Raw genomic sequence first — 18757 nt, forward strand, 5'->3', positions numbered from 1 at the left:
TATGTGTTTGAAATATTCCATTTGAAGTATATGCTCTGCCTATACTTCAAATGGATTAGCATTCTCCATGTGTGAGGTATTGTGAGAAGGACTCCTTGAGGGATGTGGATGGAGGAGGGGAAAAGCAGTACAGCCATAGCGATATGGGGACCATTTGAGGAATGAATTAAGATAGAATTACATAAGAGGTGTTAGTTATGGGCATGAGATAGAATGAAGGCATAAAGAAAGAATATATATGCTCATGTGTCGGTCTATAAACTGTGGTAAAAAATCCACCCAAAATATTTGGGTCAACTTGTCCACTTGTCAATGTAAGTATTCTAAAAGGATCCATCTCCTCTAAGTAGAGTGGTGAGGTTAGTCCGTCCTAGGAAAAGCTCAAAGAAACACCAACCCCTGCCGTTTTCACTACCATGGTGCTGCTTCTGGCCTCTTTGAATGGCAGTGGCAGCCAGGGCAGCAGCCTGCCTAAGCAGCATTGGTGCACTCCCCTCTCAACTTACCAATGTGCCATATCAAAATCCACAATATTGACCTGTTCTTAACTTATACATGAGGTCAACTTATATATGAGAATATACAATAAGTCAAAGTATATGATAAAAAGTGTTAGGACTACAAGAGAAGTTGAAGTGACTCTGTCTGGCAAGCTGGGTCAGAGGGTAGAAGGAAGATCTTGAATTTTCTTTTCCTCAAAGAAGGTGGTGGGTGTGCATTCTGCGGCCAACAGACAGCAAACATTATGTAACATCACATAACTTCAGCCAATTCCAAGACTGTATTATCATATAATTTCAATGAGCATTACTCATTGTATGTAAATCTGACAAAAGTGTTTTAAACCCCCTTTCACATATACTAATTAATCTTTGAATAAGGTCTGAGAGTCAGGATTACAATGCACAATAACATGGTGGGCACTCACCATGATATGCAGAAGCAGTTGCTACAGCATGTGTTTTCAATTGACCCATTGTTTCTTTTCTTTCTTTTTAATTGCTTTTAGAAAGGTAAATTGGAAGCCATTCTGGGTAAACATAATGCCTCACAACCTTTTGCAGCATTTTTGTTACTAAGGCAACAACAATACCAAGGTTACTACCTTCTACCTACCTACTTCTTACGCAAATCAGCTAAAGTCTTGCTGTTCCAGTTAATATAACAGCACAAAAGAACGCCTACCTTCTATTCAAAGCTTCTGGGCAGTGTTCAAGTGCAAACTTTGATTCATACACCTCTTTATTGACTATTTCACTGTAATTTCTCCACACATAGTTTGACCTTTGGTCTCTAACTTGCCGAATTACCGGGTGAACTGGCTGCATTGTCAAATTCCTACTGCTTCTCTTTCTCCTCTTTGTCTTTTTTAATGAGTGATAATATCTTGGTTACCTGACTGGGCCTTTATTTGACTTCCTCATAGTTAAGTTGCAGTGGCATTTTTGAGCAGTATTATAGAATAGCTAGCTTGCCTTGTTGTTTTTGTATGCCTTCAGGTCATTTCCGATCTATGGGGACCGTAAAGCAAAACAGGCATATTTTTTCATGACAAGATTTGCTCAGAAGAGGTTTGCCATTGCCTTCCCTTGAACTTGAGAAAGTGTGACTTGTCTAAACTCACCCTGTGGGTTTCGTTGCCAAGTGGGGATTCAAACTCTAGTCTCCAAGGTTGTAGACTAATGCGCAAATCACATTGATTCTAGCCAGCTTGCCCACCTTGTAATACATTTTTATTGCTCATGTAAAGCTCTTGTGACAAGAGCTTCTTTACATGAAAGCACCCTTTGTCTTGGGTGTGCAGCCTATAGCCCTTGTATACAAACATAAGGCTGTTCATACAATCCCTATCAGGATCCTTATTAAGCAAAACAGCAACTTTGCCCGAGTAGTGGCAAAATTTACACTTTTTACTGGAAAGGAATGAACATAGGTTTCCAAGAAGTGAAGGAATGCTTATTTACATTGGGTTCAGTCCAAACCCATAAAGGACCATAAGGAGGAGGAAGATCTGGAGCCTGATTTGCTCATCAACTATTAGTACCTGGACAGCAGAGCAGAGCAGGTATATATCTCTCATGAGCACAGTCTTAGGCACTATGGGAGCATATTTTTTTCATTTGATTATTTCTAAACTTGCATTATGGTTTCTGTGTGCCTTCAAGTAATTTATGGTGACTCTATCAAGACTGAAAGGGTGGTTTCTGTGAGGACTCATGGGCCTTGTAGTCCTGTTCCTAGTACTATTGTGGCAGACGAAGAGGAAAACATGGGGTTTTCGCCAGTTCAGCAAGAGCCGGAGTCTCTTCACCTGCAGGATGTTGATGTTTGCCCTCAAGAATTCAGCCAAACAGGCCTTGGGCAGAACTCCCCACCGTTTCCCAGAAAAGAATCTTATTCCAGAGAAAGGGGAGTCAGAGAGGCCCAACGGAGGAGTTTACGCTTAGTTGCCAAACATCAAGCTGATTAGGCCTGCTTCCCTTGGGAAATTCTAAGGAGTCACACATCTGGACAGAGTTGGGTTTCGCTTCTCGTTCTCTAGGGAAAGAGTTCTGTTGGCGGGAAAACGAGACCCAATATAGGTGTTTGGCGCGAGGGATTCTTTGCAGAGTCAATTGATCAGCTTGAGGAGAGAGATCGTGTGTGGACTTCGTAATCCCAGTTCCTTGCTTCCCGGATCAAGCTTCAAGCCTTGCCTTGTCTCACGGTTTTACCACGGACTCTGTTTCATGCTTCATGTTCGTCTTGCCTCCAGTCACGGATCTAGTCAATAATCAAGTTTATTTCCAGCCTTGTTGTCAAGCTTCATTGGACTTTAAGGACTCTGTTATTTCCCCACACTATTGCTTGGCAAAGTATGTGTTTCGGTCAAGTGGATTAAAACTTTGAACTCTAATATCTTATATTGGACAATACATTTCTGGACTATATTTGACCTCATCTGAAAGGTCTGCTTCTGAACTATATTCTTCACTTGTTTTTATTGATTTTATATATTTCTTTAATAAAGATATTAGATAGAGACTGGCCTCTGTGTAAGGTTATTGGTGCTCTGCAGCCAGGGTCCTGACAGTTTCCCAGAATCCTAGTCCAACATTCAAATCACTTCTACACAGCACTGGCTCATTTATGGATCTAATTTGGTATTAGCACATTTTAATGCAATGTTGTTGTTGGTTTTTTTGTCTATTCATTTCTTCTTTGGGGAGAACATGGTTAAATGACATTGTGAAAGTTCTATACTGCTTGAAATTTTAATGCTTTCTGTGGGGAAAAGAGAAACATTAAAGAAAGAGGCTGTGAAAAGAGGGAAGAATTGTTGTTATGTGCCTTCAAATCAATGTTGACTTTTGCCAACCCTAAAGCAAGCCTATCACAGTGTTTTCTTGGCAAGATTTGTTCAGAGTGAAGATACATATTTGAAAATTCTGTTGTTATGTTGGGGAATAACAGATGAATGGATGGGGGAAGAAAGAGAAAAATTATTAGGAGAAGTCAAATAAAAAGATAGATGATGGGTATGAACGAAACAGATGGTGGCCCAAAATGCTCCTGTTGCTTTTATTTTAATCTTGTGAAGTTTGGTGTGTAAAAGTTTGTGTGCAGTGAATCACATCTCCTAATGACCCAGACGCAAACCAAGCAAACAAGGGAATTAAGGTGCCACACCAGCACTCTAAACAAAGATAGTATCCGCCCTGCATATGATTTTCCCTTAGAAATTTTGCCCAGAGCTACATGAGTTTGGTTATATGCAGGGCTTGGTCTGACTGAAAGCCTTAGAAGACCTTGCTACTGAACCTGCTGCTATGTTTTTTTCCCCATTGCAAATTTTGAGGCCAAGCTTTTGGTTGCACCATTCATTTTGTTCTGATTCTGTGCTAAGAAATGTCCACGCCTCTTCTCCCAAAAACCACTTTGTGGATTGTCTAGATACCTGGTATACAATATGTGTCTAGTACCTGGTATTGTATCAAAGCACAAAACTAATGCCTATATGTGAATATGGACCCTTCCAGACAGACTTCAAAATGCAGGGCTTGTTGGGCGTTTACCGGAGGTGTCCAAACAATGCCTCTGGTAAAACCAAATTAATTCAGAATAACTGCAGTTATTCCAATTTAATTTAATACCGCATTAGACTCAGGTCTCTCTGAAAGACCCGGGGCTAATGGGTTATTGGGCCTGTGAGGACTGACCCCCTGGATAGTCCTGGGACTATTTGGGGATCAGTTCCCACAGCCATCTCATACTTTTGGGCTCCTGGAGTCTAAGGGTTTGAGATGGCTCCACTCCCTCCCCCGAAGCCCCCCCAAAAGCCCTTAAAACTTTTAAACTTAAATGTTTTTTAAAATAGGGCTTTTGAGGGGGGCTTCTGGGTGACCTCCCAATTATTATTGGGAGGGCATCTAGACACACACACACACACACACCGAGAAAACCCAGGTTTTGGGGGAGGTGTGGGGACAAAAAACCATGCCTAAGCAGTTTTTTAAAACCAGCTTCATGGGTTTTTCCTGTCTGTAAGCGCCCTTAGATTGGGCATATTTTTGCTATGGTGCACAATACCTTAACAAAGAATAGTAAGAGAGCCAGCATGGTGTAGTGGTTTGAGAGTTGGGCTATGGCCCAGGAGACCAGGGTTTGAATATGCTTTCAGCCATAAAACCTACTGGGTGGCCGTAGGCAAGTCATGCTTTCTTGGTCTTAGAGCAGTGGTTCTCAACCTGTGGATTCCCAGATGTTTTGGCCTACAACTCCCAGAAATCCCAGCCAGTTTACCAGCTGTTAGGGTTTCTGGGAGTTGAAGGCCAAAACATCTGGGGATCCACAGGTTGAGAACGACTGCCTTAGAGGAACACAAAGGCAAATCTACTCTGAGCCAATTTTGCCCAGAAATCTCTATGACTGAGTAACTATACATCAGAAATAACTTGAAAGTACCTAACAACAAGATCAACAACTTGTACAATTTTTAAACTAATTAGCGAGAAAAATATATTGGTGAGAGCAGAAGAGCAATAGACTATTAGCAGAAGAGTTTAGACCTCGTGGTGTAGAAAGATGTTGTTTCCAGAACGAACCAAGCCATGACTAAAATACAGCTTTTGCATAAAAGAATCTTTATGAAGCAAATTACACATCTTTTGTAACTGGAAACAAACCTTTGTTCTCTTTCTGAGGGCTGTTTTATAGTCCTCTAGGTCAGGGTGGGCAATAGAGTCATTGCGATTACTGGTAGATCTGTGCAGTGATATGTAGTAAGTCGGCAAAGGTTTATGACTCACAGTTATTCAACAATAGCAGAAGCATAACTTTTTTTCTATCACAGTTAAGCTGTTAAAATAATAAAAGCTTATATTTACTGAGAGTTAAGTTCAGTTCAGCTCAAGTATTGAAACCATCCCAGAAGCTCCAAAGATGCTATGTATGTGTACCTTCAAGTTCCCTGAAGATTTATGGCAATCCCATGGATTTCATAGGGTTTTCTTAAGCAAGGAATCCTCAGAGATGATTTTATCAGTTCCTTCCTCAGAAATATAGGTTGAGTATCCCTTATCGGGAATTCCAAGATCAAAATACTTCAAATTGCAAAATTGTCCACACAGGGGGCTGAGATAGTAAAACCTTTGTTTTTGGTTAAAGAAATGTCCCCAAACCTTGTTTCATGCACAAAATGACTACAAATGTTATGAATAAAATTACCTTCAGGCAATGTGATAAGGTGTATATAAAATATATATGAATTTCTTATTTTCACTAGGTTCACCCATTCAAGACACCTCATTATGGGTTTTTTTGTTGTTCATTCGTTCAGTTGCTTCCAACTCTTCGTGACCTCATGGGCCAGCCTTCGTCAGAGCTCCCTGTCAGCCGTTGCCACCTGCAGCTCCTTCAAGGTCAAGCCAATCACTTAAAGGATATCATCCATCCATCTTGCTCTTGGTCGGCCCCTCTTCCTTTTCCTTTCCATTTTCCCCAGCATCATTATCTTCTCCAAGCTTTCCTGTCTTCTCATTATGTGGCCAAAGTACTTCCTTTTGGTCTCTAATATACTTCCCTCCAGTGAGCAGTTGGGCATTATTTCCTGAAGTATGGACTGGTTTGATCTTCTTGCAGTCCAAGGCACTTTCAGGATTTTCCTCCAACACCACAGTTCGAAAGCATCTATCTTCCTTCGCTCAGCCGTCCTTATGGTCCAGTTCTCACATCCATAGGTTACTTCAGGGAATACCATTGCTTTAACTATGCTGACTTTCGTTGCCAGTGTGATGTCTCTACTCTTCACTATTATAACGAGATTGGTCATTGCTCTCCTCCCAAGAAGGAAATGTCTTCTGATTTCCTGGCTGCAGTCTATGTCTGCAGTAATCTTCATCCCTAGAAATACAAAGTCTGTCACTGTCTCCATGTTTTCTCCCTCTATTTGCCAGTTATCAGTTGCCATACTCTTGGTTTTTTTATGTTTACTTGCAACCCAGCTTTTGCACTTTCTTCTTTCACCTTGGTTATAAGACTCCTCAGCTCCTCCTCGCTTTTAGTCATCAAAGTGGTATCATCTGCATATCTAAGGTTGCTAATGTTTCACTATGTAAATATATGCAAATTACAGATATTCCAACATACAAAACACTTCTGCTACCAAGCATTTTTGATAAGGGGCACCCAACCTGTATAGCCTACAACACCTTGGACTCTTTGGTGGTCTCTCATCGAAGTGCTACTACATGTGCTTTGCAACTGGTTCTGGCTGCTTTATTTATAAACAAAAGCAAAAGTACATCCAGCAAACCTGAAGTCTACCTACCTCTGCTTTAGGTCATTTTGGACTGATTGATTTACAAGATTAAGAGTACGGAGGTCGTAGGATAGCGAGAAAGCTCTGAATCTCTAAGGGATAGATTACCACATTTAGAAATATGCTTATGGGGCTCCACCTGGGGCAATCTTTGTTCGTTTCCTCTCTGGAAGAAATGCTCAGGACAGATCATGCTTTCAGGCATTAAGGCCAATTGAGGAGGATGACTCATAACAGCAACCTGTGGGAACCAGCTGATTAAGGACTGTAAGTTGAAGTCTCAGGGCACTTCGAGTTGAGCCTGAGAGACCTGAGCCACATGTTTAACAAGACACAGACTTGCACAAGCCAATAAGAACGAACACTAAAGATCAGGTGAAAGCTAAATACCAGAACTGTGCATGCAAAGAAAGAGTAGCTTAGCTCAGAGAATGGAACGTAAATTCATAGACCTAGGGCTCTAATGTTGACAAACTATACGCTTCCCTGTTCATAAATACTGTAACAAAGTTAACATTTTAAAAGACACAAATGTTCAGGCTGTCCATTATTTGGAGGTACTTCAGAGTTGTGAGAACATGCCATGTCATTTATTCATCTTGCCAGAAACTATCTACACCAGGAGCAGACAGAAGTTAGATAGGGATCTACTGCTCGATCTCTTACAAATTAATAGCTGATATCTTCAGTGTTTCTGATTATGAACAGTTTGCTTTTCTCTTTGTATGGGAAACAGTTGTGGGCTCCGGTATAAAACCTGGTATTTATTTTATGCATAGCATTAATGATGCACCAAGTTATAATATCTTCTGTGAAACTACATATATTTTGATGTGTGCCACTCTTGAAGAACATAGGAAGCTCCTTGCACTGAGTCAGACCATTGGTCCAACTAGGGCAGTGGTTCTCAACCTGAGGTCCCCAGATGTTTTTGGCCTACAACTCCCAGAAATCCCAGCCAGTTTTTCAGCTGTTAGGATTTTTAGGGGTTGAAGGTCAAAAACATCTGGGGACCTTAGGTTGAGAACCACTGAACTAGGGCTTTACTGTCAACTTTGAAAGGCAGCAGCTTCTCCAGGGTTTCAGGTATCATTCTTTCCTAGCACTGTCTGGAAATCCTTCGTCTCCCATCCAGATATAAACAAAACTTGAATCTCTATTTTCCTTCCAAAATCAAACAGGTTCAGGAATGTCTAGAGTGGTTTGGGAAGTGGAAGAACATGGTGCTACATGTGATTCCATTGAGTCTGAGAGAGGACTTTTGTTTTCATTCAAGGCAGAATTCTTAGCCTTTGTTGTCTGAAAACTACTTCAGCTGCTGCTCAATCGCATAGTCGTTTCAGACTCTTCGTGAGCTCATGAACCAGTCCACGCCAGAGCTCCCTGTCAGCCATCGCCGCCCCCAGTTCCTTCAAGGTCAAGCCAGTCACTTCAAGGATACCGTCCATCCATCTCACCCTTGGTCGGCCTCTCTTCCTTCTTCCATTTCCCCCAGCATTGTGATCTTTTCCAAGCTTTCCTGTCTGAAAACTACTTCAGATTTTAGCAAAAATGAGGGAAATAAAGTAGTATAATTTTGTGGGAAGCCTCTCACTGATTGTGATGCTTCATTTGCTCTCATCTCCTTACCTTATGGTTATAAATGTCAATATATTAACAGTGGTTTTCTAATTTTAAAGGTCCACTAGCATTTAAAACGAGTTAAAATAGCTATAGCAATGTTGACGAGTCCCCTAAAGTGATCCTTAAGGCAACAACATGGCTTAATATGTGATTAGAACAGTGTTCTCTAGACCAGGGGTCCCCAAACTAAGGCCCGGGGGCCGGATGCGGCCCTCCAAGGCCATTTACCTGGCCCCCGCCCTCAGTTTTAGACTTGGGCTCACCCAAAGTCTGAAATGACTTCAAGGCACAACAACAACAATCCTACTTGATTGTCTAATTGGCCAGAAGCAGGTCCACACTTCCCACTGCAATCCTGATAAGTTGACAGTATGTTGGTTAACATTATTTTTATTTTTAAATATTGTATTGTTCTTTCATTTACTAATATTGTAAATGAAATATTGTAAATGAATGATATAGTAATAATATAATATATTGTGTGTACATATAATATTGATAATAATATTATAATGTAATACAATATAATATTTATTTATTTATTATAGTATTTCTACCCCACCCTTCTCACCCAATAGGGGACTCAGGGCAGCTAATAATAATACAATATAATAATATCGTATAATATGATAATATTAATTATATATTATATATTAAATGTAATATTACTAATAATATTATGGTATAATGGTATAGTACAATATAGTATTACATAATGCTAATATTGTGCTATGCTAATAATATAATATATTGTATGTACATACAACTTGTAAGCCGCTCTGAGTCCCCTTCGGGGTGAGAGAGGGTGGGGTATAAATGTAGTTAGTAAATAAATAAATAATTGTTGCTGGGTTCTGTTTTTTTGTTTTTGTTTTCTTTGCACTACAAATAAGACATGTGCAGTGAGCATAGGAATTGGTTCATTTTTTTTTTCCAAATGATAATTCGGCCCGTCAACAATCTGAGGGACCATGAATCGGCCCTCCACTTAAAAAGTTTGAGGACCCCTGCTCTAGACAGTCACTACTTATTGTTTGGAAACTGAAAGTTGTGATTCCTCACGAGAGGAATTTAAAGAGAGACTCCAAGATAAAGGAGCCTAATTGGAACGAATAACAAAGTTTGACTGTACAATATTCATTGCAGCTTGTCTTTTGTCCCACAATGGGTGATTATCTTCTTGTCCATGCTGAAGTGATTGCATTATCACTAATTGTTCTTCATTTGCATTCATTTAATCAGTCATCAAGCTACCACAGCCTGCACATTTTGCCTTTGATAAACATTTAACCTGAGTAATGTCCTCCTTCCTTCATTTACACTTAGGAACCTGATAGTTAAAGACAATAACCTGCCACTGCTGTCAGCCTTCACATTTGCAGGTTTTGTTTTTGTGGATTTGACAGATTTTGATAAATATGTTACCTCTATGAATCTCTAAGTCCTCCAGCATGGCTCTATGGTCAACTTCTATGAGATTAAACAATCAAAAGATTAAAACCAAATTAAAATTTTCATTAAAACACACACCAGCACAATTATTTGGTGGAACATACCATAGTTAATCATCAAATTTAGTTGTCCAGAGGAGGGCAACTAAAATGATCAAAGGTCTGGAGAACAAGCCCTATGAGGAGCGGCTTAAAGAGCTGGGCATGTTTAGCCTGCAGAAGAGAAGACTGAGAGGAAACATGATAGCCATGTACAACTATGTGAGGGGAAGTCATAGGGAAGAGGGAGCAAGCTTGTTTTCTGCTGCCCTGCAGACTAGGACACGGAACAATGGCTTCAAACTACAGGAAAGGAGATTCCACCTGAACATCAGGAAGAACTTCCTCACTGTGAGAACTGTTCGACAGTAGAACTCTCTCCCCCGGGCTGTGGTGGAGGCTCCTTCTTTGGAGGCTCTTAAGCAGAGACTGGATGGCCATCTGTCGGGGGTGCTTTGAATGCGATTTCCTGCTTCTTAGTGGGGGGTTGGACTGGATGGCCCATGAGGTCTCTTCCAACTCTACTATTCTATGATTCTATGATTAAATCACCAAATGCCTGCCTAAACACAAAAAATAGGATCCATCTAAATTCTCTGGGAGTGGAATTCCAGAACTTGGGGGCAGATGATGAGGAGACCGTTCTTGTTGATCCCTCCCCAGAGAGAAGAGCAGTTGGTGCAGTTGGTGGGAACCAGGGAGGGCTATTTAAAATAATGGTGTTATGATAGCCTCCTCCAGTTAAACTGGGACTCTGTCTCACTTTGTGTATATATGTGCCTCTGAGCACTTGTTGACTTACAGCGATCCCAATACTTTTATAGTTTACTTAGGAAAGGAGTTCTCAGAGGTGGTTTTGCCAGTCCATTCCTCTGATATTTGGTGTACAGCACCTGGTATTCGTTGGGTGTCTCCCATCCTGGTAGTGATCAAGGTCGGTGTTCTTTATCTTCCGAGATCAGATGGAATCTGGTACCTTTAGGGTTTTTAAGCTGGTATTCAGTGACTTTAGTAAATATATTCAAGGCTAAGGTTAAGGTAAAGGCTTTCCCCTGACATTAAGTCTAGTCATGCCCGACTCTGGGGATTGGTGCAAAATCAAGATAATAGCCCCAGTTTATGCTAAGTTGAATGTGCTCCGGAGGAATGCTTTATTTACATGAATAAAAAAATGTGGCCTCTTCAGAATAAACTGTAAGAAAAATCTGAGGCCTGTTTTAAATTTTAAATTCAGATGGACAAAAGTTTAAATTGTACCTCTTTTGGCCTTCATGGGGGACTGGTTTTTTTTTATTGCACTTCATGTGCTAATCTCATATCACCAATTGAAGAGTATGCGAGTTGCCTCCCCAAGCTATTGCTCGTTCTGGTAATGATCACTGTCTGTACTTTTGTTATTTCAAAATATACAATGCTGTGTATACTATAATTTGCCAACTGAGGCATCTTCTGATGACTTAAGTAGGCTGCCTTCCACAAAAAGTTTCTGACAATTAAATGCTTTTGTCTTGCAGGTATCTTTCATGTAAACATTGCCTGACTGTGAAACTGCCAGAGTCCTATATGCGTTTGTCCCAAAACAAACACCCAAGTCGTTTTCTACCTCTCACAAAGTTTGCAAAGACAGATGGGGTCCCTTTGCGCTTGAGCAATGCTGGCCGCCTCCGACGGAAGTGACGAGTAGGGGAGACGGAGCCCCCAGACAGCCCGTGGCACCATAGAGATCAAAAACACATTCCAGCTAGAACGTCGCCAGGTCAGAATAGAAATGCCGAGTCACGACTCTCTCTCGATCTCTTCTGGGAACCACTAGATTTCGGGAAGGCCGTTAAAAGCCTTTCGATAGAAAGGCGCTTTGGAAACTGAAAAGAAAGCCCGCCCCGTACGGGGAATCACAACTCCGCGCCCTTAATAAAGATGGTGCTCCCGCTGAGAGCCACGAGCTAGAACGGTCATGCCCTCAACAAAGATGGAAGGACGTCATACCTTCCATCTTTGGCGGAGGAGCATCGCTGTGCCCTTTTCCAAGATGGCGAAACGCGAGTAACATTTTCCACTTCCACCTTGATCGAGGAAGAGGAGGAGGAAATGAGCTCAAGTGGGGCGGAGCTACGCCTAACCGTGGGGAGGGAAAGGCAGGGCAGGGGGCGGGGAAGAGGCGTGTGCATTGCGCGTGCGCGCGCCCTCCAGCGCCAGGCCGTCTCTCCCTCTCTCGCGCGCGCCCTAACGAAAGAGTTGGAGAAGAGAGAGCGCGCGCCAGCCAGCCAGCGCGCGAGCGAGAGCGGCCTCGCGCACGGGACTCAGGGGCCCCCTTAGGCGGATACGGGGATTTCTCAGCGGCTTGATGAGGAGCGCGATGGCGGCAGCGCTGAAGCGGGAACCGACTCTTCGCCCCTCTCCTTCCCCTGGGGCTTCCCTTCCAGTCACGGCATTAACGGCGGCCCCTTGGCTGGGAGCGGCGCTGCGGCTCCTGGTTGCGTTGCTGCTGAACGCCACTCGGGCCGAAAAAGAAGGTAAAGGAGGCCTCGGGGTCGCTATAACAACCCTTTCGGTTGTGTGTGCCCCCCCCCCCCCTCTCTCCCTCGTTTCTCAGGCTCCCCCAAGAGCCGTCGGCTGCCTCAGAAGGGCCGTCTTACCTCGCCGCCAACCCCGAGCCAAAACAGCAGCCAGGTCCCTCCGCATTTCCTTCCTGCGCCGTGTTGATGTTTCCCTTCCTCCCTCCGAGTCCTCCGCTCCCCGGGGTCTCGCCATCCTTTCCTTTGTGCTCCTCCCGGGCCTGGCTTTCTCGCACCCTTTTGTGGCTTCCTTTGCGCTTAGAGGCGAAGGGAAGTCGCTGTTTCTTGCCTTCTTTGTTTTGCCTTGAATGCCGCCGGTCCCTTCTCGACCGCTTCTCTTTGGGAGTCCCACAGGCAGCTTTGCATCGCCTGGTCTCAGGCATGGGCAAACTTGGGCCCCCCAGGTGTTCTGGACTCCAACTCCCACCATTCCTAACAGCCTCAAGTCCCCCCCCCCCCCCCCAAGCCTCCTAAGCCCATGCCTGGTTTAAAGCAACTTCTTTAAAATAGTTCTCTTGGTCAGTCAGATGGCATGGATGGTGTTCCCTGGGTAGGATTTATTTGTTTAAAGTGCTGTTTCAGAACCTCAGGACAATTAATACTACACGTGTGTGAATACATTGGGACTCTCTCCACAATATACATATATATGTCTCTGTGTATATGAAGGATTACGTATGTATGTATGAATGAATATGTAAACATGCACCTGTACACACAGGCAGACATGTATTGTGGTGAGTTTTTTGTGTATATGAATGTATGTGTATAGATATGAATTGTGGAAAGATCTTTACTGTGTGCGCGTGTGTGTATAGTGAAAGGGGGATAGTGTAAAAATGGATGTGTATGTATATATAACCATATGTATGTGTGTGTGCGTGTGTGTGTATGTATATACAGTAGAGTCTCACATATCCAAGCTAAACGGGCCAGCAGAACCTTGGATAAGCGAATATCTTGGATAATAAGGAGGGATTAAGGAAAAGCCTATTAAACATCAAATTAGGTTATGATGTTACAAATTAAACACCAAAACATCATGTTATACAACAAATTTGACAGAAAAAGTAGTTCAATACGCAGTAATGTTATGTTATAATTACTGTATTTACGAATTTAGCACCAAAATATCATGATATATTGAAAACATTGACTACAAAAATGGCTTGGATAATCCAGAACTTTGGATAAGCGGGGCTTGGATAAGCGGGACTCTACTGTATACACACACACACACACACACATATATATACACATAAACACATATATAGATTTTTATCATGTCAAAAGCAAATTGAGCGGAGTTATATGAATACATATATAGTAGAGGAATATGGATGCATGTGTCTGTAACTATGTGGAAATCTGGAAATTGATATCCTCAATATGAAAGATCATGCAGATCCAGAATAGGTCTTCACAGTCTCTTCAAAAGACTCTACCTCTGAAAGACAATCATACTCAGCCATGAGTGATCGCCCATGATGGTTATGAATTTATAGATAAAGCGCACACATACACACACATATATATTGTGAGGGGATCTGCGTGTATATGAATGTATGTGTGTGTGTAGGTATATAAACACACACACACACAGATGTAGATGTAAATATATTGTGGCAGGTAGTCTGTGTGTGTATAGGAGCGATGTCTGCCCTGTCATTGTTTCTCTGATGAAGCTCTCATAATGTTGTGTGTTGAGGAGATACATGTGTAAAAGATGGTAACTTACCGTATAGTGTTATATACATTGGCATTTCATTTTCTTGCTGATGCAGCTCCAGGAACTGCATGGAGTGACAGCATTTAAACAAAGGCCCCCAGCCCTTCAAGCTGATACTTTCTGAAAATATAAATACATGTGTACATACATGTGAATGTGTGCGCACACACGTTGCCCAACAATTTTTATTATCAAGGAGATATACTGCATCTGATTAAGCAGTCTATAAAATCTTATGCCAAATATTCATCCTTGCAGTGGCAGTAAATTCCCTGTTGTTTATTTTGCTGATTCAGGCATAGTGCAACTCTCTGGAAACACATTGTTTTTTTAACCAAATTTTTAATTTAATTTTAGCATTTTTTGTTTTTATCAATTCATTTTTAGTGTTTTCAGATTATTTATCAAAACACACTATGTGATTAGTATATTTCAAAAACTAGTTTTGAGTGCCACTTTTAGGCTTCATGTCTTCTAAAGCAGCTTGAGAATAAGGGCCTAAATGCCTTAAAAGGCATTTAGTTTAAACAGTATTAGTCCCAGTTAGTACTTGGATGTGAGAGCACTAATGAATACTAGGTGCTGTAGGTTATATTTCAGAGGAAGGAACCAGCAAAATTGCTTCTGAGTCTTCCTTGCCTAAGAAAACACTATAAAGTTCAGGGGGTTGCCACAAGTTGGCATGCAACCTGAAGGCACACACAGAGTGGTACTCAGAGACACCTGATCATTCAAGTGCTCTGAAGGACAACATATAAATGGCTTTAAGCCAGGAAATGACCAGCTAAAGAAAAATGAAGCCAGTGATCAGGAAAAAAATCCATGTCAAATATATTACTAGATATGAGCTCATCCCTTAAAAATTACTGCATATATATTTAAAATAATTGACCACGGTGTTTAATAGAAAATTCTTTATCACTTTGGTTTAGCATATAAACCTCAAACAAATTGAGTTATATCTTGTATTGTGCTGTAGTTTCTTTTTCAAATATTTTCATATAATCCAAATATAGCTGCCACTATACTTTCAGTGATTTGAGTGATGATATTTTGTGTGTAGGTTTTGTTGCTATACAGTGTTTAAAAATGTGCTCTCATGTGTAACCTAGAACTTGCAAGCTCAGCAGTTAGTCTTGCAGTGTCACTAATAGAGTTTTCTGAATCATCCAGATAGTTTGCCCTCTGCTGTTATTTGGGGCTGCTGTTTAGACATGTTTGATGTTTTAGTGCATCCAAATAGGGAAAAATGTTCTGAAGATTTGGTGTGGTGTTTGTCGTTTTATAGTGACTGTAAAGGCCTATATTTGTACAGTAATTTTGTAAATACTCTTGATCTTCTAAGGCAAGCTCCTTGGACCCTCTACATACCTATATATCTATTTTCTTTGTAGCAAGTTGGATCTTGACCCACTGTGTCACTTTTCTTCCACCAGGATATTGAACTTTCTGACTTATTTAATCATTTGTCTTTCTGTTTTCCTTCAAGAGGATACTGAAAGGATAGTATTGTTGTGCTGTGCTGATTAGATTCTTCAGTCAGTTCCTGCCCATTTCCATCTTAATTTCTTACTAATAGGCTGTTTCTTTTTCTATAAGATATAGTAGGTAAAAAAGTATTTAGTCAGATACCAATTGTACAAGTTCTCCCACTTAAAAAGATGAGAGAAGCCTGTAATTGACATCATAGGTAGACCTCAACTATGAGAGACAACATGAGAAAACACATCCAGAAATCACATTGTATGATTTTTCACGAAAAATCATTCATCCATGCAGATCTCCTCAAGAGCAGTGATGTTTTGGGGTTGTCGCTGGGCAACACGGACTTTCAACTCCCTCCAAAGGTTTTCTATAGGGTTGAGATCTGGAGACTGGCTAGGGCACTCCAGAACCTTGAAATGCTTCTTACGAAGCCACTCGTTCGTTGCCCTGGCGGTGTGCTTGGGATCATTGTCATGCTGAAAGACCCAGCCACATTTCATCCTTTCATGTATACGGATCAGTCATCCTGGTCCCTTTGCAGAGAAACAGCCCCAAGGCATGATGTTGCCACCCCCATGCTTCACAGTAGGTATGGTGTTCTTTGGATGCAGCTCAGCATTCTTTCTGACGAGTTGTGTTTTTACCAAACAGTTCTACTTTGGTTTCATCTGACCATATGACATTCTCCCAGTACTCTTCTGGATCATCCAAATGCTCTCTAGCAAACTTCAGTCGGTCCCGGACATGTACTGGCTTAAGCAGGGGGACATGTATGGCACTGCAGGATCTGAGTCCCTGGCGGCGTAGTGTGTTTCTCATGGTAGCCTTTGTTACGTTGGTTCCAGCTCTCTCCAGGTTATTCACTAAGTCCATGTGGTTCTGAGATTTTTGCTCACAGTTCTTGTGATTATTTTGACCCCATGGGGTGAGAACTTACGTGGAACTCCAGATCAAGGGAGATTATCAGTGGTCTTGTATCTCTTCCATTTTCTAATTATTGCTCCCACAGTTGATTTCTTCATACCAAGCTGCTTGCCTATTGCAGATTCAGTCTTCCCAGTCTGGTGCAGGGCTACAATTTTGTTTCTGGTGTCCTTCGACAACTCTTTGGTCTTCACCATAGTGGAGTTTGGAGTGTGACTGCTTGAGGTTGTGGACAGACGTCTTTTATACTGATAACAAGTTCAAATAGATGCCATTACTACAGGTAATGAGTGGAGGACAGAGGAGCCTCTTAAAGAAGAAGTTACAAGTCTGTGAGACTCAGAAATCTTGCTTGTTTGTAGGTGACCAAAGACTTATTTTCCATCATAATTTATCTCCTTCAGTGTAGTGCTTGGCTGGTACCTGCTGTTATTGGTGATTACCTGGAAGTTACTTACCAAAATTGGATATTTTGATGTGCCTATTATAGCATTTTGTGAAATTAGTACAATTCTAGTTTCAGAAACTGTTCTTTAAAAACATTGTTTGAATCTTACTCTTTGCTTGTTTTTACCTGAAAGGTTGTTTTCAGATGTGATTATCTTTGTTGGCTAGGGGTGTGTGTGTCAGGAGCGACTTGAGAAACTGCAAGTTGTTTCTGGTGTGAGAGAATTGGCTGTCGGCAAGGACATTGCCCAGGGGACGCCTGGATGTTTGGTGTTTTTACCATCCTTGTGGGGGGCTTCTCTCATCCCGCACGGGGAGCTGGAGCTCACAGAGGGAGCTCATCCGCGCTCTCCTGGGATTCGAACCAGCAACATTCAGGTCAGCAACTCTACCTTAAAGTTAGTAGTCCTGCTGGCACAAGGGTTTAATCCATTGCGCCACTGGGGCTCCTGTTGGCTAGGGTGGTCACGGCACAACATCAGCAGGATGAATATTGCATCTAAGTAAAGGTTTAGTTGTCTAGAAGCTGCTGCTAACTGGATTTGATAGAAAAAAATCTTCTGCTCAAGATAGCGCAGAACAATTTGAGTCCTATGAAATATGAAAACTAGTTATGTTTTCTGCTATAGCAATATCTTTCAGGTTTTACAATTTACCCTTAGTAAGTGTTTGTGTTTCATAAGTAAGAGTTTTACTTTCCAGTTTTAAGTATTGCCTTTGGCCTGTGTATGTGTCATAAACATTTTGGAAGGATCTTGGGACTCCAAGTCAGCCTAGGGTCTATATACTGGCCGAGAACTTCTACTCAGATATCGCAAAGCTACATTTTTGTTTCATCACAGAGCTGAAGTTCTTATTTCCTCAAATTGTCTCTAAAATAGATGCTCTGAAACACTTGCATAGTTATTCTGTGATTTTTTTTCACTTTTACTTGTTTTCTTAATTGTCAGTTAACTTTTTTTTTCATTTTGCGGTGTTCATGCAAATGTTCCAGCTGTGCTCAGTTTGCTTAGCTCAACGTTTTTCTGGGTATGCAATGTAAGTACTTGTTTGTGTTTCAGACTGGAAATTTGCCATTTTCCTGATTGTCATTATGGAATAGCATTTGCCCTCAGGCAACCAGCCAAGTGCCAAGTACAGAAATCTATCTACTACTTTCTTTCTGCCCCTTTACCCATGGCACTCCCAGCAGCCTCTAGCATGTTACTAAATGAAGCAGATTACTTTAGCTGGATTTTCTTCCTTAGGAGAAAACAGTGGAAGGAAAAAGTATACTTGCCATCCCTTTGGGGTGGCACTGTTGGCACTAACTGAAAGAACATTAAACATAGATTCACTTGCCACTTTTCTTTCCCCATATTTTATAGTAGAAAGGAAAGATATCTGGCAACAAAGTGATATGAATTGATATATCAATGATAGCTCTTCCAAATACAGATCTTTAGTGCTGAACTATTTGAACATGTTCTATGGTTTTTGTAAAACTGGGTTTTTTTCCCAGTAAACCTTTTTTATGAATAAAAAATGCCTTGACAAAAGATCACATTTTAAAGGGAATGCTCTTTGCTAGGTGTGCCCTAGATGCAACTGTACATAAAACAATAAGTCAGTGTTTGAAATAAAACCCATTTACTAGTTTCTGTCTACCTCTTAGCAGTGAAAGTTCAAGACCAACTGGTCATTCTGGCTGGGGAAGTCTACCAAT

The 18757-nt window shown here is 41.4% G+C and overlaps 1 protein-coding gene across 1 annotated transcript in view; it reads left to right on the top strand.

The window, feature by feature from the left end:
* Positions 1-12099: 12099 nt before the first annotated feature.
* Positions 12100-18757, top strand: part of tmem131 (transmembrane protein 131) — an 87260-nt gene continuing 80602 nt past the window's right edge. The window contains exon 1 of the mRNA XM_008107092.3: positions 12100-12425. Within this exon, the coding sequence (XP_008105299.1) occupies positions 12257-12425 (169 nt within the window). The 5' untranslated portion in view covers positions 12100-12256. The remainder of the gene's footprint in view (positions 12426-18757) is intronic.

Source organism: Anolis carolinensis, chromosome 3 (assembly GCF_035594765.1).
Source record: "Anolis carolinensis isolate JA03-04 chromosome 3, rAnoCar3.1.pri, whole genome shotgun sequence".
Lineage (NCBI taxonomy): Eukaryota > Metazoa > Chordata > Lepidosauria > Squamata > Dactyloidae > Anolis > Anolis carolinensis.